Here is a 24120-nt window from a genome sequence, read left to right as displayed (position 1 = left end):
AAGATTTGTTTCTGGTCACTGAGTTGTGGCTGTGCTTTTAGGTTGTCAGTACCAAAACAAGCTTTGTTCTTCTGTTGTTTGGCAGAGACGTCATACCACCGACCCAAACCCCTGACAAATCAAGCCAGAAGTATCTCCGATTCTAAGCCAGCGGTGGACATGAAAAAAAAAACATTTGCGGTCATGTTACATGTCTTCTTTAAAGTCACACATCCAAATGGCAGCTTACTCCTGAAGTTACAAAGATTCAAGAGGAACACGCAAAATGAAAATGTCAAAAAAAAGGAGCTGGCAGCCAGTCCATGCCGAGACATTCATTATGCTTTATTCTATTTGAAGCCCAGTTGTGCTGCAACAAGTAAAACATAAAACAACAAGAGAGTGGAAACTTCAGCATCATTTGAAATTACTGGAAAGACAAAGAAACTTGGAGCCTGATTCAAAGAGTTGATCTTGACTCAGGAACCGCATCATCTCCCTTGTTAGCGCTTCACACACACCTACTCCCACTCAAACACATGCATAAACACATGCACACACACACATTCACCAAGGACGACAGATACTTGGGGGTCAAAGGCAAAGTCGTTAGAGTTGAGTCAAAGGTCGACATGTGTGATTGTTCTTTTTTTTTTCCTTTTGCAGCTAAACATTCTCTTGTAAAACTAGACTGGCTGCTGGTACAGCTTTACAGTCGACCTTTGACCTGCACATGACCTGCACATGGTCCTACAACAAACTACACCTGCACATACACTTACGTCTACCTGATGTGTTTCTACTCTTTTAAAAGCAGCAGCACAGAAACTTTATTTTGGACTCTTGCCGTCTTTATAACCTACTATTTTAAGGACAAAGTTGTCAAGACCCTCAGGCTTTGCCCTCATTCCTCAAATTCTTGACACTTTCCACCGTCTAACCCAGTCCTAATGTGTCTGTCTGCAGCTTCTCTCCGTAACACCCTGACTCCAAGCCTCCCTCTGTAAGACTGCGCCGTTACAACCCACTCTGCCCTAAATGCATCTCAAACTGTTTATTCTGGGATGGTAATCATGCGTCTGCTGCGCTCAAACAAGCCATGCTTTAATCAAAAATATCTGGCCTCTGTCTTTGGATCTTCCCAAGTCTGTTAGAGAGGAGCCAGATAGCAGAGCTGTGTGTGGACAGAGGAGCAGAACCCTTTGTACGTAATACACAGAGTTATTGGAAACAGGTGGCACGCGATTGAAGTCGCTCCAAATTTTTGTCAGTGGGTTTGACCACAGACAGCTGATAAAAACCTCCAGTGTTACCTTGAATTAATGAGCAAAAGAATAAAGAGGGATTCTATTTTTTTTTTTTTAACTGGGAAAACCCTCTCCCTGCAGCCAGACCTGGTAGAACACAAGGTTTGAAACCAGAGTGCGATGTGTAAAAATGTGTTATTGTTATGTGTTATTTCTGAATGTAAAAAGATGGAGGCACAGCTGGGAGCACACCTGCAGACGGCTGCAGATCAGAGTCATAAAGTGAATCTTCATGCACGCAAAAAGATTGCTGTTGGCAATTAACGACAGCCTCAGGCGCCACCTCTTGAAAGGGGTGCAGCTTTAGGCCTTAATAAATAATAAAGATAGAGAGATGTACTTTATGGATGCAAGGCTGGGATATTGCAAAAACAATTAAATAAATACTGACGATGACAAAGATGTACGGATACGTAGATATTGACAGTGCCATGGGTCATCTAAAACTTTTATTTCTCAACACTTTTTTCTTGTGCTTGTTTAATACGTTCCATAGACCTGGTAGAACACAAGGTTTGAAACCAGAGTGCGATGTGTAAAAATGTGTTATTGTTATGTGTTATTTCTGAATGTAAAAAGATGGAGGCACAGCTGGGAGCACACCTGCAGACGGCTGCAGATCAGAGTCATAAAGTGAATCTTCATGCACGCAAAAACACAAGATTGCTGTTGGCAATTAACGATGGCCTCAGGCGCCACCTCTTGGAAGGGGTGCAGCTGTAGGCCTTAATAAATAATAAAGATAGAGAGATGTACTTTATGGATGCAAGGCTGGGATATTGCAAAAACAATTAAATAAATACTGACGATGACAAAGATGTACGGATACGTAGATATTGACAGTGCCATGCTTCTTCTCTCTGTACTAGTGTGTCAATGTCATTCACTTCTACAATGTTCACTATGTTACTCTGTTTAGAAGGATAATAATTATGAAAAGAGAGAAATTAAATTGTTCTGACTTGAAACTGCTTTCTCATTATGTAGGTAAAATATGGAATCCTTGTTCTCTGGGCTATTAGTTTTGATTTTTTTTTATGCTGATCTACAGTTTTTCATTTTAGACTCCAGGTTATCTTCCAGGTCTGATAAATATAGGATAAAATATTGTAGTAGTACTAAAGCAAAGATTTATTAGCATCACAGACTCAGCTGTAGGCCATGAAAAACTAGGCAGACAGCAGTGTTTAGACATGTTAATACTACGAGGTTCGTCCAGTTGCCTACTTTAAAACTGCTTTTGAGATTTGTCATTTTACAGAGGAATAAAGACAAAATCCTAACGTGTCTTTGTTTGGTAGCAGAGAAGACCGTGCGGACACAGAGTGGCAAACAGAACCTGTCAGACAAAAGCCTCAGGGAGAGCTGGGAGCCCTCCATTCATCTGGACGGGAGACCTGTGGACCGCTTCGTAATCAGCCCCAACAAACCCTCGAGGTCACACCGCTTCACCAAGACGGGCAAAGATGTCCGCACTCCTGTACTGGAGGACGTCGGTGAGTGAGTGACAAAGGTGTGGATGAAAGAATAAAAGTTACAGACTAAGCAGTGTGAGTAGTGGGCTACTGGACAAGAGAGACAGCTGGATTAAGTGAGAGAATTGGTTTGGCACAGGTTGACAAACACGGGTTTGGCCTTAAGTACGAGGAGAGTTTCTGCTCCATGAGAATAAACAAGACATAAAAGTGAGCTGAAGGAAATGTTTATCAGTAGATTAGGTTTTCATAATCAATGAATGCATGTTATATTGTCCAGGTTTGAGAGAAAAAGTGACAGAAAGAAAGAAAGAAAAAGATAAAGATGCAAGAAAGCAAGATGGACAGAGATATAGCGAGAAATAAAACAGAAGAGAAAGAACAAAAGGAAATAAGAATAAAGGAATGAAAAAAACAAGAGAAAGAAATTAAGAAAAAGAAAAACAGAAACCATATGACCGAAGAAAGGAATGATCAAAAACTGGAAGAAAGAACAAAAGAAAGCTAACAAGGAAGAAAATGAACAAACAAATGAAGATGAAAGAAAGGAAGTAATAAACAAAGAAAGAAGGAAGAACAGGGTAGAACAATCAGAACAAACCAAACAAATAAAGTTAATAAATGAATGGAGGAAAACACTCAAAGGTCAGCTCAGGTTTTCGAGAGGACGATTATTTTTAGGTATTAACTGCTCATGTGGTGATCCATAATCCTAACCTTGTAAAACACAAGACAGGTCCTTATGTTTTTACACACACACACACGACACACACTCGTCTGCTTTTCTCATCACTACATTTTCCTGCCTCTTTAAAGCCCATACTTCCTCTGTGGTTCAAAGACTGCAGTTTTTATTTTTTACATCCAAACCCTGCCCTGCTCCTTCAGCCCAGTCTGTTGTGTTGTGGTCACTGGACGTGGTGTGTGTGTGTGTGTGTGTTTGGGCACTGAGTTTGTTTAATTGTGGTTGAGGCACAGAGACGGGTGTTGCTAAGAAATGAAGTAATGTATTCACATGTATCATGTTCAGACTGAAGGAGTCTCTGCTGTTTGTGTGGACTGGTCTTCATCATGTTATAGGTAACGTCAGTCAGATCACAGTACACTGTCATGGCACGGGGACCAGCGGCATTAGGGCAGTGCATCGCAAAGTGGGGGGGGTGAGACCCCTTATGAAGCTATCGCAGGGGAGAAAGAAATTTTAAAAATGTTGTAGGGGCAGGCAGCAGAAACAGTTTGGAAACCAAAGTGCATTTTGAGTACCAAAAACAAAACTGGTCTGGATGAGTCGTAAATACACATCTATTTCATATATAATTAAATATTATTGTCACCATGTAAACGATGTCAGTTGCGTTGAAGCTAAATGAATGGCTGTCAATTCAAGTTGAACGTCATGTGCTTTGCATTAAATATTATTGTCACCATGTCAACCATATGTTGAAGCTAAAAGAATGGCTGCCAATTCAAGTTGAACGTCATGTGCTTTGTGGCTGATCATGAAACTGGTGACAAACTAAAGATCGTTTGTCTTTTCCCTCGGTGGACACTCGACACCAGGCATTTAAACACGTCCACAATCCAAATTACATCTCTGGTATTTAAAGTTTAATAAATCAAGTTAATGACTGACAGGCCTCCAAACTATCACAGTTATTAACTGAACATTGCGTCTGCTTTCAGACCCTGAATGGGTTAACCTGGATGGCTTCGCAGTGTTGGGCGGGTCACCTGTCAGCAACACATCAGCAGGTAAATCCAAACCCTGTCTTTCCCCACAACACAAAGGGAGTGGGGTGTGTCTCTGTCCCACCTTCATTTGTCTTGAAACTGTCTGGTCTAATCCACTGAAGGCGGTCTACCTTCACTGTAGATGAAGAACAAGACAGTCCTAATGTGATGATGACTAACAGTGAGGAGAAAGTTGTGTGTGACTCATACTTTCCCATCTGTTAAGCCAGGTTTGTTTTTTCTGGCAGTCACCTTGAATTTAACACCAGAGGTATTTAAGAGGAACCTCTGAACAGTACTGTGTTTATTAGTTGTCACTTATCTGCTCGTCACTGTTGTTATTGGCGTTAAATAATATATTTTTTTCAGTCTGTGGGATAGAACTTTACAACAATGAAATGAGCAGTAAGTTGACTGTCTCTCACTTGCCTGCATAAACATACAGTTGATTTTATTTATGCAAGGCAGGGCTGCTCTGGAGATGCAGAAAATTGTTGAGTTAAATCTCAGTGAATCAAGCCAAGCTACTTCTGTGTTTCTGGAAAATTTCAAAATTGAAACTAAAGCAAAGCAAATGTCACAAGACTGTTTTAGTTCCTCTGCTACCACTGAAATTGTATCACCAAGTCAAGTCTTAGATGGTTTATACAAGGATAACTAAATAAGGCTTGGGTTAACATTTACTTTATTACCAGAAATCTCTTAAATAAACTTTCATTCAAGTTTTATTTAACTTTTTAAGCACACCAACTAACTAACTAAACTCTAAAATAATATCTGGATATATAACACCAATGTGACTTTTCAGTATTTTGTATGCTTTGTCAGATAATCTAGTAGAATAATGGAATCCTTTAGTTTATTTGACATTCATTTGCTGCTACCTCTGCCAATTACATTATTACTATCTCCGGGAAAACTCAACCGCAGGGAATTGTTTGTGTAGCTGTGGGACGGAAACTGTGGCTACACTCATCACTGTACGCCTGAAACTGACAAAATCAGGTTTGCAGAAGTTTGGATTTCTTTGAGTCGTTGAAGGACAGAGAATGAAAAGTCAGTGGCATCTCACAGTGACTGCTGAGATGGTTACTCTCTGCTGCAGCCTTGGAATGTCTCACTGTCTGCATGCTGCACATTGCATTTTAGACTGTTAAGCTTCCAGGAAAAGACAGAAAGGATCTGGCAGTCGCACTGAGCTCTGTGGAGTCAATGGTTTAGTGGTCCGTGGCGTTTTGACCTGGGCCAAACTATGCACTGCGACAGTTTTCCAGACAGAGGAGAGGAAGGAGAAAATCAGGAAAAGGGAGAAGTCAGCTGATTAAAACCAAATGAAGTGAAAGGTCCGCACTCACAGTATATCATGCTGTTCTAGGCTCGGTGACCACTCAAAATGGACTCGACGCTACATTCCACTCACTCTCTCACACCCATTTCCTCACACACACAAATTACAAAAATGTGTTTTATCTACAAACCCACATTTTTGCACATTTGCTTAATTTCCAAAACTGTAACCACACTTGTGGAAATTGCAATAAAACAGATTTTTAATTTGCAGATGTGTTCGACACCTTTGAAGAATCAATACAATATCAATATTACTGTTATTATCTACTCTTAATTTATTAAAGAATTATGATGCTGAATGAATGCATAACATGGACTTAAGGCTTATCTTCAACCAATCAAGCAGGAGGAAACATTTTTAGGATTTTTATGACAAACGTGGTAAAGAAATGGTTCGGCAGATCAAACACTTAAAGCAGAGCACTCAGTGTTTCCGAAGACTGAGGCCAGTATTCTCTAATTAATTCTTATCATGTTAAAGTTGTTACATTGTTTATGGTGAAAGACAGATAAGGCAGAGGGAGAAGAAACGTAATACAAAACACAGATGCAGAGCCAGTGGAAAATATCACAGGTGCAGCAAAGGAAAAATGTGTGAGAAAAAACACAATTTAATGGGGAGTTGGTGCAAAACCAAACAAAGACTCAGTACTTATCAGATCCAAAAGAAATTTGCTCAGCTGCACTGGCAGGAGAACTCAAAATGTTACTGAAACATTTTTTGTTTTTTTTCATCTACAGTATTTTACACTCCTTTGATAACTTTTTCCAAACTTTTTCATTGTAAAAAGGAACATCCTTGTCAAAATACCCAAGATTCTGCTTCATGGACACACGTCTAAGACACTTGCTCTAAATTGTCACCATTCCCCTCATCATCCACCCCCAGGTCCAATCAGGTTTCCACACACTGCAGCCAGAACTCAGCCCTCTGTCAAACGTGCCACAAGAGACGACCAAACGTCACGGCCTTCCAGTGCATCTAACATAAGGACACACAGGAGGGCGCCGCAGTCTTCCTCAGGTCCCAGGCAACCTGAGAGACCCGTGGCAGGAATGTCTCTGCTGGACAGGAGACGTCAGCGCCACACCAAGCCTCAGTCAGACCAAAGAAATCGCAACACACCCAAGCTAAGTAAGAGGAACCACAAGTCACTCTCTGATAAAGAAATTTAAGTTCTGACAGTCTCCTAAGAGCTTTACTGTTCAAAATAATTCTAAATATAAACCTTTAGTGTCATGGTGTAAACCCTGGCCATGCCTGGTATCCCTTTTTATTCATAGCTTCTGAGTCCGTTCATGTGGTGTCACTGCAGGCACAGAAGGTCCAGGGAAGGAGTGCACCGGCTAACAGAGCAGTCGCAACAAAAACTACTACGCCAGGTAGTGAGTCGATTAATAATGTGAACTTGGTTAGTAAATACATTTTCTTACCTTGAAGATTGTGTTTTGTTTCCGTCCCTATCGTCTTTTGTGTGTGATGACCAGAGCCAGAACCAGAGTACGAGGCACGGGACATCAGTGTCAGGGTCATGTCTCCTCAGTCCGTCCTCATCTCCTGGGTGGACCCTTTGATCGAGTTGGGAAAAGTGGACCCTGAGGAGGACAGGTAGGATCTGTGATTACATCCCAGTCAGCCTGTCTATTTGGACCATTAGATGACTTTACCTAGACTACATTAAATTAAACATCAAATTGAAGTTAATCAGTTCAAGTTGGATTTAAAGTAGGAATTGTAACTTGTAAATACATCACGGTGAAAACAAAAGGTCAAGAAATGGTTGCTGCTCAGAGGATATGAAAAGTATTCAACTTTGACGCTAAGACTCATAATGAAATTGAACATTTTCATTCCTTTGGCCTCAGATCCTACACAGTGAGGTACAGAGAGAAGGGAGAATCAGCCCGGTGGGAATACAAAGACAGCCCCCAGAAGAGGATGATGATAGACACCCTGACTGCTGACAGCATGTATGAATTCTCGGTCAGAATCTCCCAAGATGAAAAGCATGGCAAATGGAGTGTCTCAGTGTTCCAGAGAACTCCCGAGTCAGGTTTGTTCTGCCACTTGAGATCTGTGAATACAATAAAACTCTGTACGCAGTAAAGCAGGTGGACTGGAGAGATTGGAACGATGGAAAGTTATTCGTTTTCAATAAAAAAAAAGCCTGGGAAAGACAAAATTTACATTTTAGCATAAAAAAAAATCAGAAAATGTATTCCTCTATAACCTTGCCTCATTGCTTTTACTTATAAAGTAACATTTATTGCCCATTACTTTAATTTAATATAGTGCAGCACTGTTGCTCCTAAGTTGTGGTTCCTTAAAAAGTCAGTATTTCCTATTTCTTTTACAGCGGAATTATTCTTGTGCGATTTCATACACCATCCTAAGTTATCACGTCGCTACAGCAGCAGTCTGTCCTTCAGCTTCAGCCTGCTGGCACAGTTGCCCTTGCTGTTTTTACAGGACTTAACCAGCAATTTCCTAAGGATAGTCCCTCTGTGCTGGTTCTGGTTTCTATCCTGCTGATCTTTCTTTAAACTCTTGTCTTTCCATTCATATGCACATGTTTTTTTTCGGCTCCCTCACTAGCACCATCTGGACCACCAGAGAACTTTGAAGTCAAGCCACTGAGAGGAAAAGGAACTGCAGTCATTGCTACATGGGACCCGCCTGACCAGCCCAATGGCAGGATAAGAGGTCAGCTCCACAAAGATGAGTTTGAGTGCACTAATAGTTTACTGTTAATTACAGAGTAGTCTTTGACTTTGACAGCCACCACTGTGTTATGAAGCATGACGGAAATTAGTGTCATAATTTCAGACAGGTAGTCTATGCTGCCTAGAATTATAAAATTATGAAGTTGTAACTACTCAATGTAGTCTTTTTGTATTGTTGCCTTAAAAAAAACACCACAAATATTCCCATAGTGATTCCATATTTTGGTTTCTGATTCGTGCCTTTTGGTGTTTTTCTTGTATCAACCTAGAGACACAATAATGTTTTGATAATCATCAATTATTTTGTGTGTTTTTTTGGGGGGGGGGTTGCTTGCATTGAAGTGTTTTTTTGGCTTTAGCTGCATTATTACATTACAGCAGCTGCTGTGGTGTAACATTTAGGTGATTGTGTTTAGATTTTTTTCAGATTTATTTATGGCCACATTGGTCATTTCAGTTGTTCAAAGAAATTGAGATCTTGGTCGTACCCTGTATCTGTACAGACTACATCCTGTCTTATGCTCCTGCCTTGAAGCCTTTTGGGATGAAAAGTGAAACATACCGTGCCAGCACCAGCACAGCCACAGTAGAGGGACTCACACCAGGAGACACTTACATCTTCAAAATAAGAGCAACCAATAGAAGGGGACAGGGACCTCTAAGCAAAGCTCTCAGTGTCACCATGCCAGGATGTAAGTATTTCTTCTATTTTAAAGCAGGTGTAGAACTAGTTTGACCCTCACTCATCGAAATGTTTGTTCTCTGACAGCCAGCGGTTCCTCATCAAAACCAAAGGTCATACACAGAACCAGCCACTCTCCGTCCAGACAGGATACTGACCTTGATGAACCTGAACTTATGACAACAGAAGCACCAGTGGAACCAACTACACCTTCACAGTCGAACCCTGTAGCATCAGCCAAGAAGCGTCAACGCCCTCTTTCTCAGTCAAGGTCTTATCACGACACTTTCTTCTCTGCGAGGGGTTCATCCAGGAACAGCAGGGATTTCTCCAGAGGAAAAGTAACAACACCACCTCCGGTTGAAGAGACAACAACCGCTATGATGGTACCAGAGGCAAAAGAACCTGATAATGATGTTTCTCCTGAAGTTGAGGAGGAAGAGTTGCATACAACAGAGACACCAAACCTAAAAATCCTGACACCCTCACCTACTAAACAGACTTATGGAAAGCCTAACTCAAAGCCCAGGAGGCCCATTAAGATACGGGTTCATAAAAAACCATCTTCATCTCCTTTTCCCTTTATATCTTCTACCTCTTCCTCACACTCTCCTTTAGCATCAACATCATCTCCATCCCACATTCAGGAGTCAGCAGCGAGAAGGGAAGACTACACTGCTTCCACCTATTCCAAAAATAAAGACTTAGTTGGTAAGGAAATTCCATCATACAAACCTCCCTCTCCAGCTGAAAAAGAAAACAGCTCACAGCAGCCAGAGGTTGCCCAAGCAAGTAGAAGTACAGGTCCAGGTGGCCGTTTTGGTTATGGAACGAGAAATGGCTTTAGCCGAAGACGTCCTGGGGTTATGTTAAGAGGAAATTCAACACGAATACTTAACGGTTACAAACCAGCCACAATTCCACAGTCTAATTTACCAAACAGAGCTGCAAACTCAGCAACATTAAACGCACACACATCATCAGTATCACAATTCCCAGTACCAGAAAGGACTAACAACGAGGCAAAATCTGATACAAACAATGGTCACAGACGTCAGACCAGTTTCCATTCCAGGTCCCAGAGCAGTATTCCAGTCACATCACAGAGCACCCCACAACACCCATTCAGATCCACAACATCCCACTCCTCCCCATCAGTGTCACACAGAGGGTCTCAAAGGACAACAAATTCACACACACCATCTGAGGTAGGTAGAACATACTCGAGGGGAAATGATGACATGAAACCTGAAAGCACAAATACAGAATTGAAAAATATTGAGGAGCCTACCATAACTTCTAAACTGCAACCCACAGAAGAGGGGAGTAAGAGCCCATCCTTGGCCGAAAGATTCCCCTGGCTAGCTAGTCGTTATCCAGAACAATTTGCGCCAAGGACAAGGACATTAGCTTCGCAACAGGATGGTAGATCCCCTCTGACTAGGACTTCATCTTCTGTAGGGGTTTTCAGACCCTTTTTACGGGGCACAACCCCAAGGGTCTCAGGTGCCACAGGTGCTTCTGGAGTCTCTCCAATTCAGGAGACTAATGAGGATCTAAAGAGTCCTTCAAACAGGGACTCCATAAAGAGTGGGGTTGGAGTAAGTGTGGTTAAACCTTCTTTGGCTGACAAAAATCCTGCATCTGGTGAAACTAGAAAAACAACTACCTCAGCGTCATCTTCTGTGGCTTCGACATCCCATCATACCTCACATGGACCAACAGGTTCAAGTGAGAGGATCCATGAAAAACCAACTTATGGCAATCAAAACAGTCATAAAAAGGATTATGTGGAAGAAGTAAGTAGAAATGTTGGTAAAAATGACGAAGACACAGATTCCACAGAGGCTGAGAAACCTCCTATTGTAACATCAGCTAATGCCGACAGAAACACAGAGGAAAATGAAAGTGTAAATACCAGAGAAACTTCCTCTGGAACAAGAACTGGAACATCTGTAGGAGTACCTCCAACTCAACGCAGACCTGCTGTAGGTACAAGTCCAAGGGCACACAGTCCATTTTTGGCAAATAGGCAGTTTAGACCAAGAGTTCCCATCAGACCACAACCAGCTCAAAACACAAGATCAGGGTCTTCAACATCGCAATCATCTTCATCCTCTGTTGATTCCTCTTCATCACATAATGAAGCTGGAACTCAGCCTTCTGAGAGAAAGACAGGGACAGTTGCTGAAGGACAATCACAGTCCACATCATCATCGTCATCATCTTCAACTGCTTCTTTGTCATCTAGAGATACTACAAGGGGAGCTGGGGTTAGGGCTAGGTATCCTATCAGCAGAGGGAAACCAATCAATGGAGGAACATTCAAACCTGCTAATGGAAATGGTAATGTCAGTATAAAACCATGAACAAGCAAATATTAAAATGATACAAAGATTAAAATAGTACAATTCAGATTTATTCTTCTTGTAAAACCTACAACTATACACTACTTGTTTATCCTTCTTGTAAAACCTACAACTATACACTTAGGTAAAAATGGACGACCCAACCTGACAGCAGCAAACGATAAAGATGCCCCTGCCTCTCCTGAAACCAGTAAAGCTGTTGGTCGAAAGTTCATCACTGGACCTGATGGAAGCAAATGGGTAACTCCCTTTTGTTTTTTTGCAATCCCTGACTCACAAGAAAAACCTTGACACTCTGGATAAGACAGACAGGATAGATTACAGGTGCTAACAATTGTTAGCAAATCTTAGACTTGGCAAAGGACACATCCAGTCTTTGTCTACATGTTGTGTCTTTTGGCAGATAGTCAACTTCAACTTCACTTGTCCAAGAAATTATCAGGAAAATCAAACTTTTTTTTCCTAACACAGGCAGTGAACTTTCACTTGTACTTTGTGTAATATTTCGCTCCAACATCAATGCTTTAAACTTAAACTGATTTCTAACATATGACTATGACAATTCATGTGGTAAATCAGTGTTTCATTCCAGATTGTAGACTTGGAGAAAGGTATTCTTATGAACCAGGCTGGACAAATCCTACAGGACTCCAGTGGCAAACCCAGGAGAGTAGTGCTGGGCGAGGATGGACGCACAATTTTTGGTGATATACTACATCTTACCTTACAATGCCAAAAGAAAAAAATATTGTAAAAGATTTGTATCTTATCTTTTCTTTTTATCTTCTTGTGACCTGTCTACCAGACCACAGGGGGAGCCCACTGTTAAACCAGGAAGGTATGGCTCTGTTTGGTCATGGCAGAGACAGTAGACCTGTGGTCAATCCCAAAGAGAAGGTCCTCACAGTTGGAGGGAAACCTTTGCTTGGCTTGGATGTGATCAATCGCAGGGGCTCCACCACCACAACCACCACAACCACCACCACCACCACCACTACAGCTACCACCACACCGGTACCTACAACTATAGCATGGACCACAGAGGACTTTACTACGACAATGCCATACCCGACATGCCCACCTGGGACATATGCCAAAAGAGATGAATATGGTTTTCCCCTTCTGGACCAAGAAGGAATATTGAATTGTTATCCAGAAGGTAAACCTGCAAAGACTACAAATATACAGTTTTAGAAAAATAAAATCTAACCCAAGATTTTTTATTCCTAGTACTTCAATGAACTATCATAATACATTACAAATATTTGTATTTTGGGAGTACACCTGACCCACAGGTGGTCCACCTTGTTTAGCAGTAACGCAATCCTACGGCCATGTGCTGCTCAAAGTAGCATGAGTTTATAGTGCAATATTGCCCAAACATAATGCACATTCAGCAGCAGTTTCCTTACCAAACATATATATGTGACAAACCTAAATTCGTGGTCATTCTGGATTGAGATGACTTCATTTAAAATAGAATTGTAACAGAATTCTCTACGAAGATGTGAGCAAAGTCAGGTTGTTTAACTCCAGCTCTTCTTACAGCTCTTATTACTACATCTCTCTTCTTTTAGGTTAGTTGTCTCTTTGCTCACACAAGCAATCCACAAACACATTGACAACCATCTGTCAGCGTAACTCAAACTGACCCAAAGACATCATGCATTCTAAGACGTGATGGACTGTGTGGTCTGATCACAGGCAGTCATTGGAGACACATGTCAGGAGATTTTCAAATGCCAGGTGTAAAGTGACGTACTTGATGCTGTCGGCCCGTAATCAGATTGAATGAGACAGATGTTACTGAGCAGGGTTAATGTGAAACCACTTAAACTACACAGAAGTTTCCACATCTGGGGACTGACTCTTGTACTAAAGTGCTGATGGCCTTAAGATATCCAGTTGCAAACTGCTGCTAATGTCATTTTGTTGTTATTAAGTGCCGTTATGAACTTCAAATGTTTCATAAAGTCACAGTAGCCAGGGATAAAACTGGAGGCAGAAACGAGACAATGCTGCAATCATAGGACTGTTTGGACATTTCAAAAAAAAAATTCTTACTTCATACAAATGTTAGATAGAGTTTTAATGCAACCAGAGAAACCCTTGCTGGAATACTTTTGACCTTTTCTTGGTCTTATTCAGAGCCCTAATCTAGAAGTAGTCGCTCCCTGCAGACATGGTTTGTATCATAATTTGCACCTGTATTCAAAGTGTTAACCAATTATATGAGACTGATGCTACAGCCTGTTCTACTTCTCTGGCAGAGGAATCCTCGGGATTGGAAATGGACTACATGGTTACTGTGACCATGATGCCTGATGCTTTAGCTCTTAACAAAGGTATCGGCTGAGTATGGCTTCAGATCGACCCACCCCCACTGGGCTAGATGGACTTAAATGCACTGTCGGCTCATTGTTTGTTGTTTGTCAATCATGACGCTTCGTCAGCGCCTGTTTATCTGTCGGTGGATCTGTTTGCTAGCTCTTCACGTTTCTTCCTCTCTGCCTTGCCTGTGGTCTTCCCTTTATTTTCCTTGTATATCTGTTTGGGCTTGGTCCTGGTTCACTGCTTGGATTTTGGAGAGTTTCCATTCTGGCTGTTTATAATCAGGTTTATTCCAAAAGACTGGACCCAGATTGCATGTGAACAACATTACTAAGTAGAAGAGAATGCCTTGGCTTAAGATTTAATGTAATGTATTATGCTGTGATTAACTTTGTTTTGCAATATAATAGATAACCCCCAGCTTCAGCTGAATGGAAAACTGCTGTTGGTTGTTTGTATATGTTATTCCGCTGTGAAATCCAGGATGTCCGGTCACATAAACCTGCAGCACGTAAGCAGCTTGTGATATGTGGCTAGCACTGGGGAGGTGGTTGCCAGAATGTCACTGCAGTATTTCCTGAGTATTTTCATGTCATTGCTAAAAGCTTGTTGCATGTGTGTGGACCATGATGTAATGCCAAGGTCCACCAATGCAGCACATGGAGAAATCTGTGATGAAAGGGGAAGGAACTAATTAAATTTCACCCAATGAATCATTTCACATTTTTAGCCTTGAAGTCTTGTGAAATGTCATCAAACCGGACTCAGTTGGAAAATAAGGGCAGGAAAACATTACATAATAACACAACGTAGGGTGTGGGGTCTTTCCAGTGTTAACGCAAATGTCTGTCTACAATTAACATTGTCTTTTTAACCCTCTAATTACGCAGATCATGGTGACACAAAGGACTAATGACACACAGCAGCATGCTTCGAAGTTAAGATGTAAAAACACATCAAATATTTGTTTTCCAATCAGAAGCTCATTAACACATGTTATTCTTGTCAGATGAGCTTTTCACAGAGACCACCCTGCCTCCACCGTCCACCACCATTCCCAGCACTACCATGGACGCCTCCACTCCAGCGCCCCGCCCTGGACCTTCCAATAGAGGGCCTTTGTCAGAGTATGACCTGAGTGGAAGGAAGCGATTCACAGGTACTGCAATCTGAACTTCATTTATTTTTCCCCTCTGTGAAAACATTGTTAACCTGCTCCAGTTTGGTAATACAGTTGATTGTAATTTCTTCAACTGTTGTCCCCTGACTGGGATCGTCAATGAATCAAAGTGGACAACAGCAAGTTCACCAACCAAAATCTAATGTCTTGCAAAAGTAATGTTTGTAACATTTTTCCCGAGGCAGGACCAAGCTATCAGCAATACCACTATACATACATACAAACATAACAATCTTAACAGATACACAGACATCTATATATATTTATATATATAATACATTTATTTATATTCATGTACTTTATATTTTTATATAGGTTTACTTGGGTGTCAGGTACTTAAGAATTAGGGGTTCCCCCCGTCCATAGTGTCATCTGTGCCCGTTGGTCAGATTACATCATACTGAGATCTAGTTGTGGGCTGCATGTGTGCGGTTCGCAGGATCAAAGTGGCCCGTAAGCCTGAGATTTGAGGCACAAAATAATATTAAATTACACGGTGATATGAATATGATTCTCAGGCCAACATTCACCTTACTTACCCTTTCACCTACAGTAGAAGGGAAGAGTCATGCAGAGGTTGAAGAGAAAAATAAATCTGGACTTACATGATTTATTATCCCTGTCAGTAATAAAAATCTGTGCAAGGGCTCTAGAAATATACTTTGGATGAACCTGACAGTTGGTTTGTTAGTCTACAAGCTAAACAGTAATGTAGACGGTAAAAATATTGGTAGAGGAATATGACTGATCATGCAAACCTGGTTTATTCGTATCTTGTCTCCATCCAGGAGTGTGACAGCATGTCTGCTCGACAGGTCTCTTGGTACTGTGAAAAAAAAAAAAAGAATTCTGATCAAAGTTCGGAGTCTTTGTGCCGAAGTAATAAAGTTACACCTCTACCTTGGCTCACAAGGTGAAACCTCATAAATAGCAAACCATATCTGCAACTAAATTCCGGTTTGTTGAACTAGAAACAGAAATGACTAAGAATATAACAATAAAGATTTAACTGCACTGTAGAACTTCCATCCCTGCTTTTTGTCTTTGTCTTTTACATTATTTTCATTATCAAAATAATGTATGTGTATAATCAGTACTTTTAAACTGCTGTTGGTCACATGAGACATCTTAGGTCATTGTAGACAAAAGTAATTATTTATTTTTTTATTTATAATGCTATTGTTTGTAAAGAGAAAAAAAACATTTAGCAACTTTTTTTTCATTTATGGCTACCATATCTTCAAATTAAAAAGTTTCAGGCATTTTGACAGTTATACAGTTTATGGATAATCCAAACAAAAATAATCTGTCACGTTTTAAATCTTTTAGGATGAAATGATAATGCTACGTATATGGGGCTGCAAAGTTTTTTTTTTGGAAAATATGTAATATGAGTAAGATTTTGTTGCATTTTTCTTTTTAAACATTCATTAGGACAAGGCGTTCTTCCACTCCCTTGACATTCCTCCTTGTTGCAAACAAGAGGAATAGAAAAAACTCTTCAGGAAAGAGAAAACTTTGTACAACTGTTTTCACTTGCCGTCTAACACTCAAACTCATATTCTTTATTCACGTTCAGTAAATCGACCTTGACAAATTGATGAGGAGCCTTAATTAGCTCAGTAATTTAGCTCAGTAATGAGGCATCTACCTCAGATTTATGCACATCTTGTAAAATAACAGACTGCGACCTGTCAGACTCCATCAGCATCATTCACTGAAAGCCTGATGTACTTTCCCTGAACTAAACTTTATGGATATTTCAATGATTGTACTAATAATAGCTTCAGTGTGTTTCAGTACAGTGACAGATACATCAGGGCGATCTGCTCTGTATCACTGAAGATATTCGTCCTTCTTGTGGTGAACTACTTATCAAAAATATGCATCTGAACATTATGACTCCCCAAAGAGCTGTGGAGGGAAGACAGAAAAAGGAACGTGATGAGAAGCATTAAATGTTATTGCAGCTAACCTTAGCACAGATGATGAAGAGACCATGGAGTGTCACCTTAAAAGCCAGCAGGAAAGTCAGACATTTCTGTGAAAAAAACAAAAACAACAAAAACAAATCACTGTCACAACTGAGTATTCCCATTCATTCAACACTTATGTTCTTGTTCTCTTTATTCTTAGTTTAAAAACCTGCAACTAACTCCAAATGTTTGGGGGACCTGCCATTCACAAGCCTCAACTCGTGTGTTTGAGTGACAGGAGAGGTCAGAAGACTTTTTCATTCTACTCATGGCGACGTAGAAGAGCCAGCTAACTAGCTAGCTAAACAACATTTCATTAGACACTTACCCTCGACTCCGCAGGTGAATAAGCACCGGGTCTGTTTGTTTCGGTTCCTACGGGGTTTTTTTTTTTAAACTCCCTCGGGAGTTTTTTTTTTTTTTTTAAACTGTAGCCTGTATGGAACGACGCGGCGCTGTGTTTTGATGAAGACGCCAGCATTCTGCTTAGTGTTTCCGCGGGTTACGTTAATTTGGGTCACGTGACTTACTCCGTGCAGCTGCGCTCCCGTAGTGCATGACAGTGACGGTGTGTATCTTCCGTGCACACCCCCCCGCCCCCCCCATCTTCGTCCTACTATTCGACTGCTATTAATTATCGTCCAAAATACATATTTTTCTACGTTCCCAAGTCGACAGAACTACGTTAGTCTGGAGGCCTGAATGTACACACACTGTTATATCTCACAGTCTGCCTTGATGTGTTGACGTGTTAAACTCTTGGCCTCCATCTACGGGCCAATCATGTGTGGAGGTGGGAGCCACTCCAGGCTCCTGCAGCTCACTCCAAAACCCATGTCAGTCTAGAAATTGTGCGATTCCTGAAATATTCACAGCTGTAAGTCTGACTGGTGTTTCCAGGATCATTGAAAACAAATGAGAAAAGGATCGCAAAAAGGAGGAGAAAAAGACAATGTTGGAGTGACCTGTCTGACTGCTGTTATATGATACCATATCAGTAAAAATGCTGAAAACATTTTGTGAATGTCAATTATTGTGGAACAATCTGGTAAAAAATTAATCAAATAATACTCTCTCTCTCCTGACGCCAGCTCCCTATGTGAACTACATCCAGAAGGACCCAGGTGCTCCTTGCTCCTTGACAGAAGCTCTGGAATATCTACAGGTGGACATTCTAGAAAACCTTATGAAGAAAGACAGTGCTCAAGCCAATCAGAACCTGCCTCCCAAGAACAAGCCCCAGAACGTCACGGTGGTAGCCATGGAGGGCTGTCACTCATTTATCATCCTGGACTGGGCTCGTCCACTGGCCGGAGATATGGTGTCAGGTAAGAGGGTAAAGGTCTCCATCGGTCAGACTGACGTGAACTTGACTGACTGCTGGATTTTCAAAAATAATTTTTAAAGAGTATAATATGAAGGATCAAGTAAAATACCCCAAATTGTTACACCCATCAACATCAGACTATGCTGTTAAATAAGGCTTTTGTGTTGTTCATATTAATTTTGAGCCTAACAACCAAAAGAACAAAACTAAACAACAAAACTAACAAACCTATTTCTCCTAGTCTGTCCCAGCTGTAGACCATCTGTCTTCTGTTTTGACTTTGTAGAATCAGAGAGGCAATGGTTCCCTAAGTGGATGGCATGGAGTTATTGTATGTGGCTGGGGGGTTGTGGGGTGCAGCAACATACATTAATTTCAAATGTATTATTTTACTTACTTCAATGATCCACAATAAAGCTGCAGTGGTGGGACTCCTGCCCGCCACTAGAGGGCCCGGGGATCGATACCACCTAGTCCTTAAATACCAGGTTGGGTTGCATCAGGAATGACATTTGGTAGAACCTGCCAAAACACAAAGAACAAGGCAAAAGAGTAGTTGAGGACTTACACTAATTCTAATTTGTTTTCTCTCAGTAAGAAAAGCAATTTTGTAGAAACCACATCACAGTATTAATTATTAAAATTATTATGAAAAATTCAGGCAAATATACAGTAGTTGGTGACTCCTGAGAAATACATGGCTGAATAGGAGTGGATACACCTTACAACGGTAAGGTCTTATTAATGACAGTCGAGCAGACAGAAAGGCAGTGTGGTTTTTTTTGGCAGGAAAACCAAGCTCCTGCTCGTGCCGTGGGCCAGTCTGTCCTCTGATGTGTAAAACAGAGAGAGGCTCTGAACTGTCACTGGTGTTTTATTCCTCACTTTCTTTTTTTTCCATCCATCCTCCTGTGTTTCCTCTGTGCTCACAGAGTATGGAGCCATTTTCCATATTATGTAGCACATTTGTCTGGGAATATTGGCACAGCATTACTATTTACTTCCATTTAAAATGCTATATATTCTATTATAACTAATTAAACTGTGTTTATTTTTAAGTTTCAGTGGAACACTGGTGTGGATTGTGTGACAGAATATTTCCGTGGTGATACCCAGGAAATATTTTCCAAATTCTTGAACTTCTACTCAGGTGTACAAGAATGCAGCAGTAGCACTTAGGAATTGGCTTTTAGTACATCTGGCTACAACTGTACTGTAAATAAAGTCAAGGTATGGTTCACACATGCATATCCAAGGCCGTTTTAGTTATTGGGACCTTTTTGCAGAACCATGCTGCACAAGTTATGGGTCACGGCTCTCAAAACAAGTGGGTGGAAACAGCTGTTATCATGTAACAGGTGAAACAAACTCCTGCTTCACTTTTTATTGTAAGACACTTATGGCCTTTTGTTTTATTTTTTTTTTCAAAGCACGCACACTTAGAATACCCCATGTGTTGGATGTGGCTCCTTTTCTGGGATGTATTTCTGAGAATTCCTACAGAAGGAACGGATGCAGGGACTCTGATGGCAGGGAGTGTGTCAAACTTTTGTGTTAAATCCTGTAAAATGTGAAAGGAATGGAAAACCCAAGTGAAGTCTAACAAAGTAGCTAGTATTTCCCTTCTCTCCTGTCAGCAGCCAGATGTGTTGGTGCAGCTCCAGTAAAAACAGCAACTTAAACTTGAAAGTCCAACAGAAACAGTTAGCAGTTTTGATGTGCAGCAGAGATGGTTTCTGGAGTTTTGCAGTGAACGACCGTAGGCTCCGTGACCCCGGGTCACGATGCTGGTTTCTGACATTGATCTATGTGGTTGCAAAGAACAGGCGGATGGACCAGCAGACAGAGAAGAAGACGGTTGTCATCAATTGTTGCCAGAAATTCCATTAAGTCTCGGAAATAATTGGAAACATAAACCTAATTTTAATATAAATATTCATAAGGCTCGTTGGCTCACGCTGACACGTGAGAAAGCTTCTCTGATTTGAAGACGTGGATTGAACTTTGGATTTTCTGTTTAAAAGATCAGTTTGGCACAACTGGCAACTGCAAAGCTACTGCCAGAGATTTCAGTAGCTTGCCCAATCAAGAGATAGTCCAAGCAATAACTCATGAAAACACAGCAAGTTGTTTTCACACTTATAAATCAGGCACCGAAAATGTTTCTTTTTGTAGGAGAATTTGTAGGTTTTAATTCTTGGATTCTGTCTCCCTTTAATCTCTGTCAACTTTTAAGGCCAAAAACCAAAAGCTGGTGGTGGTTTGGAGACATTTAGGACACAGGCAGGAAAAAATGAAAACCAAGAAATGTCTGCCCAAAGTCTATTCAGATTTAAGAATAGTATAATTACACATTGAAGTTTTAAAAGTGACGTGCTCTCTCAAACCTTCTGGAGCTGTTTCTAAACTAAACAACACATGAATTTTTCCAATACAAACGAACAATAATATAAACTATAAAATTAAATGTTTTGGGGTTAGAAATTTATCACATTAGTCACTTTTAGACAGCCACAAAAAGTATTTGGTCTTGTGAACATCAGCTAGGTTTCTACCTTCTCTCTGTATTTTCTTAGTTCTACTTTCTGCTGCAAGTGAAATAACCCAGGTGTGGGAAAACTCTTGGGTTTACGGGTCAAAATGAGGTTCAAAATTTGACTAGCTGATGGCAGAATGCTGGACGAAATAATATAAATAAAATATAGAAGTATAAACCTAAACTATCAAAGATGATTTGGCACATTTCGAATCTGTCGCCATCTAGTGGCACCAACAGAAATTACAGTCGATTTGTTGCAATGCATGAAACAGAACGATTGATATTAGTCTTTACCATATCTTAAGGCAGAGTTTAGCGGGCCGGAATAGAAAGCCTAGCGGACTGTATCTGGCCCACGGGTCACAGTTTGTCCAGGTTTGTCCTAGATGAAATAATCAAGCAGTGCAAAATAGACCCAGTAGATGGCAATAATGCAACTAAGAAAGTCCAAATCTGCCATTTAAGCTTTCCATCAAGTGAGTATAGTGTAGTGATAGTGTTAGAGACAAGGTTGAGGCGCTGAGAAGAGTCTCTTAAATAAACAGGGGGCCAATGACGCATTTTAAAAATTGGAGATACATGTTTCCTCCTGTTGAACCTGGAAATAATTCCCACTGTGGCATTTTAACAACTGTAATTTATGAATGTGATATTGTGAAAGACCCCCCAAAGAAGTGATCCAATCTGGATTAAATGATCACATGAATTATTGTTGAGAGATTAGCCTGAACAGCGCATCGGGGTTATGTTGATTTGCATTCAAGACATCCTTCTTTTGTTAAGCTTCTTCTACAGGATGGATTTTTTTTTTTTTTACTTACATGACATGACGGCTTCTTTTGTTTTCTCCTGCTCCCCGCAGGCTACATGGTTCACAGTGCTTCGTACGATGACGTCCTTAACAACAGATGGTCCTCCAAGATCTCCAGTGGGACACACCTGGCTGTGGAGAACCTCAAACCCAACTCCAGGTGACTCCTTGAATAACAGCAGACACATGTTCATCACACATAATCTGAAAGTAAAGAAAGATTTAATTGGTCACATGACTCTTCATCCAGCGTGAATTTTTACACACACAACACTGCCAGAGAAAGATGTAATTGGTCACATGACTCTTCATCCAGCCCTCGGTGCTGCTGCTTGACTGTGGTTTTGTTCTGTTGACATCTGCTGGGGGGGTTTATATAATCTTCTTGTCATCACGTGAATGTACAGAATATACACAGTCTCTGAACGTGGTTGTGTGACTTGATGTATGTACAGTATGTGTCTGTTGGTGTTTATCCGGGGATGTGTTGGCATTGAGGATATCAAACCAGGCTGACACTAATCAGAGTCTGAGCAGTGACACCATAATTGTTTATATGTGGGAACCAGAAAAATCCTCGGAGTGACGTAAATCACATTTGGTTAAATGGAGACAGGTTAGGGGGAAGAATGCAATCTGCACCAAAATGTGACATGTTGAAAAACTGTGTTGAGACACGGAAAATTCAGCACAACATAATTGCATACACATTATCTGAGACTTCAAAACAAAACCAATCATTTCAGGCTGTTTTTTTCCGAAGCAATGTCTTATAAAAAACTCCATCACTTCACACAGGACACAGGTCTTAAAAGGACTGTCTGTCTCCTGTCCCGCAGGCATAAAATCATCGGTTTATTTGGGACTGTCTGTCTCCGCAGGCATAAAATCATCGGTTTATTTGATGAGTGATTCAATTCCTTACACTAGAACTGACAATGAATGGAACACTATCCATAGCTTTGCAGCATACAACCCACAATGCAAGTATTGCAGTCACATCCTGTCTATTAGTTTCTGAAAAGTCTGGCCCAGCTGGATTTCTAATTGAGTAGCCCTGTTCTAAAGGTTCTCCATCTTTTCTTGACTCATTTGAAACCATAGACTTCAAACAGGAACCTCAAGCCCTGAGCGAAGCTGCAGAACTAGAACTGGAGACGCTGCTGTTTTGTGACTTATTTTCATAAATCATGTCGCTTTTATAAATCCCATTTGAAGATAGAGATGCTGTAAAGATGACAGAAGATGACAGTTCCCATCTGGTGTAAATAAAAGTCAGAAAATTGGTTCAAAAACTATGGTATGGGTACTGCCTGTGGTACTTGTGCCCCCTCTAGTGGTATGCTGCGGTAGCATCATCCCAGTTCAAAGTCCGTTGAGGGTCAAATAAGACCAAGAGAAGGTCTTCTCTAATGCCAGTCATGAGTGAGAGGTGATCTTCTACAAAACTTCTGGAAAGTCTTAAACCCTCACCTGTTGGTCTACTCTTTCAATGACGTCCAGGTGCAAATGCCAAGAGGTTTTATAGTCACTTAATTAGTTACTGAAGTATTTAGGTGGCTGAACTCTTAACTCCTGTTGTGCCAAGTGTACTGTATATCAGCAGATACCTGTTGTTGAGCGCCTGATACGGTAAAGCTTTGTGTCAGAGTAAAGCATTCCTGGAGGCTGCGGCGAGGGTTTCCCTCCCTGACAACCAGCTTGTTTTCATGATAGTGTGTCTCCTGTGGTTACACTTGATTTTGGGATGGTTTATGGGACAGTGTTGACATTTCCCAGACAGTGGGAGCCCATATGACCGCCAAAAATACTGAGCTACTATCAGGCACTTGAGAAACAAATGTCCAAGATTTGTTGTTCTTTGATTAAAACATTTAAACAGATTCATCACAGGGTAGCTGTGGATTAATCAAGATTAATCATATTTAACTGGGATCATCGTTGTCAAGAAAACGCATAACATTGTCATGCCTAGTATAGTATTGCAGTATATCACAATATGTCATATCATTGACTCTGTATTGTGATGTATTTATTTTTACTATTTCGGGCCATACTGTCCAGCTCTAAGTCTAATGTATATTGTTGTAGAATTTTTTGAGAGCTTCTTAAAAACTGGGTCCTGCCCAGAAGAATTAGATAAAGTGTCTGTCCCTAGACTTGATCCTTTGAGAACTTCTGCACTAAATCAAGCAGGGATTTGAAAAGCCAAGTTTGGCTTGCTGCTGCTTTTTGTAGTCTAATCATTGTTTTCTTTTCTTTTTTTTTAAATTCTGGATCAAAGTTTGGCTTCTTTTTTTAACTTTCTCCTTTTTCATCTTTCATTACATCATCTCCAT

At 40.7% G+C, this 24120-nt stretch overlaps 2 protein-coding genes across 4 annotated transcripts in view; one reads left to right on the top strand and one right to left on the bottom strand.

Moving 5' to 3' along the window:
• The window catches only part of otofa (otoferlin a), a 79045-nt gene extending 61875 nt beyond the window's left edge, over positions 1 to 17170 (bottom strand). Inside the window, exons 1-3 of the mRNA XM_017033623.2 lie at positions 17104 to 17170; positions 15887 to 15954; positions 7277 to 7438 (exon numbers count right to left, since the gene is read on the bottom strand). The gene's annotated coding sequence lies outside the window, so the exon portion shown is untranslated. The remainder of the gene's footprint in view (positions 1 to 7276; positions 7439 to 15886; positions 15955 to 17103) is intronic.
• fndc1 (fibronectin type III domain containing 1) overlaps positions 1 to 24120 on the top strand; it is a 33394-nt gene that overhangs the window by 5054 nt on the left and 4220 nt on the right. Inside the window, exons 2-17 of one of the 3 annotated variants that reach the window (XM_017033620.2) lie at positions 2591 to 2782; positions 4445 to 4513; positions 6732 to 6977; positions 7127 to 7225; positions 7331 to 7451; positions 7709 to 7896; positions 8439 to 8546; positions 9070 to 9258; positions 9336 to 11594; positions 11742 to 11857; positions 12210 to 12321; positions 12423 to 12776; positions 13888 to 13962; positions 14958 to 15107; positions 18196 to 18432; positions 21833 to 21941. In XM_017033620.2, the coding sequence (XP_016889109.1) occupies positions 2591 to 2782; positions 4445 to 4513; positions 6732 to 6977; positions 7127 to 7225; positions 7331 to 7451; positions 7709 to 7896; positions 8439 to 8546; positions 9070 to 9258; positions 9336 to 11594; positions 11742 to 11857; positions 12210 to 12321; positions 12423 to 12776; positions 13888 to 13962; positions 14958 to 15107; positions 18196 to 18432; positions 21833 to 21941 (4624 nt within the window). Of the gene's footprint in view, positions 1 to 2587; positions 2783 to 4444; positions 4514 to 6731; positions 6978 to 7126; positions 7226 to 7330; positions 7452 to 7708; positions 7897 to 8438; positions 8547 to 9069; positions 9259 to 9335; positions 11595 to 11741; positions 11858 to 12209; positions 12322 to 12422; positions 12777 to 13887; positions 13963 to 14957; positions 15108 to 18195; positions 18433 to 21832; positions 21942 to 24120 lie in introns of all 3 variants that reach the window. The other 2 variants (XM_008313123.3, XM_008313124.3) reach the window with 2 other exon arrangements.

This window comes from Cynoglossus semilaevis, chromosome 7 (genome assembly GCF_000523025.1).
Source record: "Cynoglossus semilaevis isolate Cse_v1.0 chromosome 7, Cse_v1.0, whole genome shotgun sequence".
In the NCBI taxonomy this organism is placed as follows: domain Eukaryota; kingdom Metazoa; phylum Chordata; class Actinopteri; order Pleuronectiformes; family Cynoglossidae; genus Cynoglossus; species Cynoglossus semilaevis.
This window is presented reverse-complemented; position numbering and strand designations above follow the sequence as displayed.